This window comes from Cryptomeria japonica, chromosome 5 (genome assembly GCF_030272615.1).
Source record: "Cryptomeria japonica chromosome 5, Sugi_1.0, whole genome shotgun sequence".
NCBI lineage: Eukaryota > Viridiplantae > Streptophyta > Pinopsida > Cupressales > Cupressaceae > Cryptomeria > Cryptomeria japonica.
In genome coordinates this window covers 666359445-666368026 of record NC_081409.1, presented here as the reverse complement: position 1 = coordinate 666368026, position 8582 = coordinate 666359445, and the positions used below count along the sequence as shown (strand labels likewise).

The 8582-nt window shown below is 29.3% G+C and overlaps 1 protein-coding gene across 4 annotated transcripts; it reads right to left on the bottom strand.

Annotated features, from left to right (window-relative positions):
• Positions 1–3867: 3867 nt before the first annotated feature.
• Positions 3868–6778, bottom strand: LOC131074996 (uncharacterized). Of its 4 annotated transcripts, none has more exons than XM_058011756.2 (4): positions 6604–6686; positions 6236–6414; positions 5480–5850; positions 3868–4759 (listed from the first exon to the last, which is right to left on the bottom strand). In XM_058011756.2, exons 3-4 carry the CDS (start codon positions 5846–5848, stop codon positions 4136–4138), a joined length of 993 nt encoding a protein of 330 aa, XP_057867739.2. In that variant the 5' UTR covers positions 5849–5850; positions 6236–6414; positions 6604–6686; the 3' UTR covers positions 3868–4135. The 4 variants fall into 4 exon arrangements, with proteins under 4 accessions (XP_057867739.2, XP_057867738.2, XP_057867736.2 ...); XM_058011755.2 differs by having other exon boundaries at positions 6236–6472; positions 6604–6678; XM_058011753.2 differs by lacking the exon at positions 6236–6414 and having other exon boundaries at positions 6604–6778.
• Positions 6779–8582: the final 1804 nt, after the last annotated feature.

Below are 8582 nucleotides of genomic sequence, written 5' to 3'. Positions count from 1 at the left end.
GATAATGAAAGAATAAGCTTTAGTGGGAGGTGGGGATGATATATCGTTTAAATACCTTTAAGAGATCTAAAATTTTCTCCAATGACTTGAAGGACTTCTAAATCATATGACTTATCATTCAATAAATATATGGAGAATATCAAAACCAAATATGTAGGATTGGCCATACCAATTAAATTTACAATCTCATAAAATATTATTGTGTAACTTGATTATCCATTTTTCTGGTTGTGACTCATTATGAGAAGATTACTCTTTATTCAAATGTGTTTTTGGTCAAAATTTTAAAGATTCTATTTTTACCTTAACTCTTGGTCATTATAGGATTGAAAAAAAGGCTTCTTCTCAAATGAATATTAAGATTAGAATGAGAATTTATCATAAATATAAAACATACAGATGATAAAGATATGAATAAAACTAAAAATTGAAGAAAATAGAAAACTCTTATGTTTAAAAAAATAAAATAAAAATAAATCTTAAAGTCCAAGACCTATAAGAGTATAAGATTAGATATGTTCACCAAAATTAAAAGAAAAAAAAAAAAATCTTTCGAATAATCTTAGGATAAATCAATTAAATATATATGATAACAACTAAATATCCTAGAATTATAAGATGGAATAGTAATAGATATATAAAGAGTGATTAAGATTACTTTATTTGTGACAATGAAACAATTTTTTAAGACTACTCTATATCATCAAAAAAATCTAGTTAACGATTACTTTTTTATTAAGTTTTAAAAGTGGCTAGATACTTTGTTCTCTAATTTATGTTGAATCCACAATTATGAGATTTATCTTTCTAAACCTATTCCATAGATTCATTTTGTGTATGTCAAAGTAACTTGCTCACTTCTTTATTACTATAATTTATTTTCTTCACTATTTAGAGTTTATTCCTTAAAAAAAAGATGAATTTGATCAAAACCTTTCGAAGTTTGATAAGAAAGTATTTTAGTCTTATGTCAAACTCTTCAATCCAATATGTTTGTAAAATATATTAAAGATACAATAAACCATCCAATATTCTATAATTTATTGCTAAGTACAAAAATCAATGTATGTTGACAATACAATTCAATGCGATGTGGTTCTCTATTGATAAATATTTTGAACAATAAAATTATGTAAAAGTGAGTTAGGTATTTTTAATTATACAATACCCTCAAACATAAATTAAGACATTTCATGCTCAAGTTAACAAGAAACAACTAGTAGGAAGGGCTTCAAATTGTGGCCATTTTAAAATTTGAATTTAGAAACTAGAGGTTCATTTCCATGTCAGATTTAAACCAAATTTATTTCCATGCCTACATATTTGATCTTGGTAAATAAATGTTAAAATAAAGATCAAGATCGACTCCTATAGATGGGTTAAGGTATGATAAGGTTAATTATAAAATTTTATGTAGAAACATGCTTTCCACTTATGTGAACTTATCACACTTACAATAATGAATGTGTTATGTTATAGATGAGTTTGAAATCTAAAGTTTAATAGTCTCTAAGAATATAAAGATATATAAGATATACATTGCATGATTAAGAAATTTGATGGAAACATTATTAAGAAAATATATAAGTAGATAAGGGAGATAGTTAATAAAGTATATTAACAAATTTTTTTGTGGAGTTATCATTAGAATTTAGATTTGGGATATCACATCTAACAAAATTTGGGTCTTCTAGTATTATTAATATGACTAATATGACTAGGAAGAAAGAAATTCAATATTAGAAACTTAACATTATTCTATAAAAGGAATTTTTATCTCAATAGAATATTTCATTGTTTATTCATTTAATCATTGCTACTATGAGGCTAACCAATTTATAGGCTAACTTGTTAAATTTGACATTGATAACCTAGAGAAAATACTTATTTTAGTTGAGAGAAAATATTGGAAAGGTATTAAGGTGTGTTGGAATAAGTATTGTCATTAAAAATAATGTTTCACACTTCTTTTTGTTTCAATGGGTGAAATAATTAAAAAAAAAGCACTTAAATTTTTCACATATAAAGGAGCATATAATGAATGCAAAATAATTGTCATGGTAGAAAAAGTTTTAATTAATGAACTCTACAAAATAATTGAGGTCATTTACTACCTTTCCTTCAATCCTATGTTGACTACAATATCTATCAATTCCTTGAAATTTATTTATTGTATTTAATTTTCATAGACCTATAATTGATTATTTTTAATTATTAATATTGAACAATGTTGATCCAAAATTATTTTTGATAGAATAATTTTCTAATATTTGTTATGGTGCTACAATTAGAATTATATAAATATCTATATTCAAATTTTTATATTATTTAACATAATGAGAGGACCCTAACTCAACTCTCACAAATAAAAAGAAACCATAATGTGATTATGGGAAGGTAGTCAAGGCCCACATATGATCAAGACATGATAAAAATTATGAAAAAAAATCACACATTCTTCTATTTTTCATCTTATCAAGAAGACTCGTAGATGGCTTCAAAGAGATGGATACTTGAAATCCTGTATTTTACTCATTTAATTAATGTTTTAACTCAAAGAAAATATCAAAATTAGGATATATTGCACTATGCTCCCTTATGTGAATTTTTGTATAAATGTGATTGGACATGAGAAAATATTTATAAATTTTGGGTTGAAAGTTTTAAAAGAAATATTTTAATAATGGAATACCTCTATCTATGTGTCTATTTATGTGTAACTATCTATCTACGTATATGTTAATATTAATCTTTCTATTTGTCTACATTAGAAGGAAGACTTTAACATTAAGATTATGAAAATCACATTCTATAAAATTAGTTTTAAAATATCTTAATCATATAAGTATTAAAGCTATGAGATTTCCTCAATCAATTTGTATTCATATAAGTATTACAAACTCATATTCCTTCAACTTCAAAATTTTATTATAATTTTTCTAAAATTTAATCTTGAAAAATTCTAAATGATTTATGATGCATTATTTTAATTTTAAATTGAGTTTGAGAATTTGAAAATTATAATTTCATAAGCTAAACAAAAAATTCAAAAAGTTTTTATCTATATGGAAGAGGACTTAGTAGTTGATGACCGTAACTTTACACTTCTCAAAATTTGATATGGAAACTTCAAGTCAAATCATTCCTAATTTTTTACAATAGCTTGTTTGGCAAGTCCCTTGCTTATAACTAAGATTTTAGGGTCACGTCATCAAAATGATGCTACATCAACATACTTTTGTTGAAGTGTCTAAAAAGAACCAAGAAAAGTTAGATCAATAGTTGTGGATTAAGTCATGTCCTATATGATATTAGATGATTTATTGATTTTCATATCTAAAGGATACATTTCACTCAATTATGAATGCTCATCATTGATACTAACATCTTTAAATTCACAACTATAGATGCAATTTTATTAAAAATATTAGATATTAAATCAAAAAAATACTATAACAACTATTATCTAACATGCTCAACTACTTAGAAATTCTTTCCCTATCTTTATCCATCATAAAACTAATAATTTTAGCTTCCCTATCCACCTCACACATTAAATCTAACAAATATTAGAACATGCTCAACTACTAAATCCTTTCCCTACCTTTATCTATCATAAAACTAATAATATTAGCTTCCCTTTCCACCTCACACATTAAATCTTTAAAAACTGCAACATTATACCCAATGACAATCACAATAGCTTTTAAATAGAGTCTGATTTTTTTATTTTTTTAAATAGTCTGAATTTAAAAATTAAAAATAACTGAGGAAAAAAAAACTAGTTAATGTTAAAACCTGGTTTGATCATTTCACATAAAACAGTTCTCATAATTTTACAACTCGCCATTTCATATTTCAAAGAAATAAAGAAAAAAAAAAAAATCATTTATTTTGAATTTTTATTCAACACAAGATTCAATTTATTTATTGCCTTCACATCAATACGCGTTTGATCAAATCAATACGCGTTGGAATGAATATAATCGAAGAAGTCACATTTGAAAACTTCGTACGGCTTTCTCGAAGCCAAGGCTCACAAGAAAAATGGAAATATTTTGCTTCTGTTCGGAAAACGGGTTTCCTGATCGAAACCTGCTGTCTATTTTGAAAGCTCGGAAAAATTTCTTCAACCTTATCTGTCCTCATCTGTGCACAATAACGTCTTGAGATTCTGCAAATGCTGTCTGCAGTACTCACAATCGTTCTTTTGGATTGAAACTGAAGATTCATCAGAGCAAATAATTCTTCTGTAAGCCGAAAACCATTTAGCGCGTATGTATTCCAACTTTCTCCATGGTGGAACAATCAAAGAGCTCTGTTTTAACGAAACTTTTGCAGCCTCGGCCATAAACTGTAATATTTGCTCCAATTTTGTGGAGGAGCCTACAAAGATCAAAGGAATCAGCCTCAAAATCGCCTCATACTGAGAAACAGGCCTTGCTATTGTGAATTGAGACTGAAAATCTATGTCAATTATCACGCGCTGGTGATTGTTCACGTCATCTGATGGAAGTAAGACGTCTATGAATTCATAACAGCCGCCCGGTACTTTGTCTATGCTGTGCCATTTCACCTTGCAAAGAGCAGCATTATATCCTGCAATCTTGAGATGCTTTATTAAAAGACGGCGTATGCAGGTGCCGTTGCAGCCGCTCCCATGACCGGGTAGATCAATGGAGGCGACACTAAACGTGGAGATTATGGACGCCGTTGCAAGATAAAGATCTTGCTCTTCAGAGCTTTGTGACAGCAGAACCTGAAAAAATAATTATTGGGACAAAATCAAACCCTAGAACATAGTAATCGTTGCTTTAGCGATCTAGACTCGTAATTTCGAAGTCAAAGAAATATTAGCTATCAATCAAAGGTGAATCGAACCTAGAAAAATGTTCACTATCTTACATATAAGCTTTCCGATTGCCAAAATTTATTCTGAAGGTTGTGTGAAGAGGAGAAATCGTCAAAGTTATGACAAGCTAATTTCCGCATTCTAAAAATCGCAGACATGATTTTTCTCCAGTGTAGATCAATTTGTTAAATTTCTGGAATTAAATTTGTACATATTTCTATATCTTCAAACTATCAGAGGCTCATGCTTTATGCTCTTTGAAAATTGTAGACATGATTTTTCCACCGTGTAGATAAATTTGTGATATTTATGGAAATAAATTTGTAAATATGTCTATATTTTCAAACTATCACAGGCTTATGTTTTATGATCTTTGAAAATTGCAGCATGCTTTATCCATCATTAATGTAGATGAACTTACATACTTGGGAAAAAAAGTGTGTAATTTTCATATCAACATTTCCATCTTAGAAGTATACAAACTCTTATTTCGAATACGATAAGTGTGGAATCGAAAAGCATACAAAATTATTTCAATATTATTTCCAAAAGTATCGCAAATTCATCTGTGAAAATTGTTAAAATCTAACGACATAATGTTGAGTAGAGAGGGAAGAAAAAACATGCCTTTAGATTGCTTTCGGCAGAGGTTAATTCTTCATTATCAAGCTCATGACAGTGCAAATCCTGCTCTGCGCTGCCGTTCTCGATGAAATCGTGAACCATAGCGTCCAGATTGTCTTCACCACTGGCATTACTGAAGCTCTTTTGCAAAATCGGATTGGGCTGTACAGATTTTCCATTTCTTCCGCAATTAAGCCGCTGAGAAAGCCGAAAGTTCAAACCCTTATCTGGCTGACTAATATCTGCACCAGAAAATTTCGCATTAAAAAATGAAAGCTGCCATGGCTTTCTCCGCTGCTGGTGATGAGGAGAAAATAAGTTTTTCGTTTTGGCCGCTTCTAGAAGCTCCGAGAGCGTCGGAAACCTAGGCATTTCTGTGCAAAATGGGAGCATGACCAAATTTTTAGAGAGAATACATGCATTAAATTGTCAAAGAGACCTGCCTTTCAATACAGTATAGCAAATATTAAGAGCCGAATATCATTTATCAGCCTTCAAAGCAACCGACAAAGAATCGTTTGCCGTGCAAAAGCAACAAAGCAAAACCACCGGCGTATTGGATTGCGCATAAATAAAAAGTATCCCATCGCCTTTGAAATGAGATATTCTTTTTTACTTCTTGCAAGCCAAGCATAAATTAAAAAATATTCACACTAATCAAACATCTCAGTCTGCACAATTTATTACCAAATAGCACAATTAACATTCAAAGACGAACACTGATCAGGCAAAATTAACACAATTATTATTGAAAATCACCTGCAAATCTCAATTTGAAGCAATCTAAAGGACAAGGCTGGGATCTTGCCAACTGCAAACGGAATGAATAATCGCAATTCTTAACACTAAGTCGAAATTTATCTATCCCATACTTACAGCCTTGAGCCTACTAATAAATCTTTTCTGAACGTTTCCTCTTCCAATTACAAAAAATATACCTGCAAATTCATCAACAATAATGCTGTTCCGCTAGTTTTACGTATCATTGAATTCTTCCTGAAGCGAAAAGAACAATCTTTCGACTTTTACAAGCAAAAAGTAAAATTGAAAAAAAAATTCTCGTCGTGTGCATCAAATATGCCAAAACTAAATTTTCATCTCATCCATTAGTTAAATTTTCTGCTTACGGTTTGCCATGGAATATCGAGCCAATCCACGATAAGCGGAAACAAGCTTGACGGACATTTTCCCGGTGTAAACCCTACATCACCATTATTTTCACTAGATAAAACTTCTGAAAATGACCTTATCGATTGGAAATAATAAAAAAAAATCTTATTCAAATCTTATATCAACGGCTTTTACGTCTGCGTATCAGAATTTATGAGGAGAAAATATAACTAACTACTTTGTCGTCGTTACGTACTTATCAGGCACTATAATGACAAGCTCCACACAACTTGACACCTGGCGAAAGCTAGGCAAAATTGTCCGTTTTCTTTTTATACTGCCATTAGACATCAAAATGTATTAAAGATAAAATTGTTTTTTAAGTACAATATAAATATAAGTTCGTTTATTTAAAGAGTAGCAAAGGCTGTTATTAAATGATGAATAGTACAAATATTATAAATTTATAAGTGATGCAATGGTTTTTTAATAAAAAAATGTTATTGGTCAATAAGTAAATTTTTTTAATATTTTACAAGTACGAAATGAATTATTGAGTAAAAAAACTATAATGTTTAATCACTAAACTTACAAATATGTCTTGATCAATCATTTAATTATATTTCTAACCATTGTTTCTAGTAACAAGTGGAGCAAGTGGAGTTACACACGTACATATCAATGTAGACCTCTCACATAAAACTATTAGATAGATTAAAGATTTACTTTTATATAGTTATAAAGATATATCACCAGTCTCCATTAAGTAGATTACACATCTCGTAAGAATGACAATATACATGGTACAGATGTTGGTTTGTTAATAATCATCATACACCCCTTTATTTATGACCATAATTTTGTTTATTTGAATCAAACATAGGCTACAAAAAGATGGGCATGTAGATTTGAAATAAAAAGATAAGGTGCGTTAAATACAAACAAATAAATAATATCACCATATTGTATATAGCAATTCATACATGAACACGACATATTATAGTGAGTAAACATAACATTATTTTGAGAACAATTAGTATATACCCATTGCTACAAGAAAAAAAAAATGATAAAGAATTGTTATTAAACAACATAAGTACCAAGACAAACACATTACTTTAACAAAACCATGTTGAGTTATCACATCCAATTACATGCAAAAGTATAATTATTGAATGTTGCCCTCAAGGGGTGCCTTTATTGTTAGGGGTCACTATTCCTATCCTAAATTGTATATTTTTAATCTTAGAGTATCATTCAAGCTAGATAGTGAAGATTTTCTCAATGAGTTAAAATATTTCATTTAGAAAATAGTACTCAACAAAAAACTTATCCTCTCTCTCTCTCTCTCTCTCTCTCTCTCTCTCTCTCTCTCACACACACACACACACACACACACACACACACACACACACACACACACACACACATACACATATACACATACATATATATGCACACATATACATATACTAAGATATAACATTGGCCAACACATAGTAACACCAAATTGTTTAGATGTTCGTTCATTGTGATCATGTGATTTTATACAAATCATTTACACAAACACATAATGTGCTATTGTTGTGATCAATAACTATATATCTTTTTAAAAATATTTACATTGCATTTCTTGAGTATAAATGCATAAATGATAATAATTGTTAGATTTTGGAATAAATAATATTAAATTCTAAAGAATGTTTCACTAGAGGATGAGGACATTTTTACTAGAGTAAATTATCATTTGAGAATTGAATATTATCTGAGCCAAACTCTAACAAATTTCATAGTAATACACAATTGTATGGTGTAGAGAATATAACAAAGATCTTGTATATTTGACCATACATAAATGATCTAATGACATGGGGAGTTTGATACATGCATTCACATATATTGTGCAAAGTGAATCATTGTTAGTGTTGCATTATACATGATGAAATACCTTCCAACAAACTTAAGATAATGAATGATCTAGCTCATTCTACAAGAG

Coding starts and splice junctions, on each gene's coding strand:
- LOC131074996 (XM_058011753.2), bottom strand. CDS start 6,661: ATGTCCGTCAAGCTTGTTTCCGCTTATCGTGGATTGGCTCGATATTCC. Junction 5,851..6,603: donor TCGATATTCCATGGCAAACC/GTAAGCAGAAAA, acceptor CATTTTGCACAG/AAATGCCTAGGTTTCCGACG. Junction 4,760..5,479: donor CTGCCGAAAGCAATCTAAAG/GCATGTTTTTTC, acceptor TTATTTTTTCAG/GTTCTGCTGTCACAAAGCTC.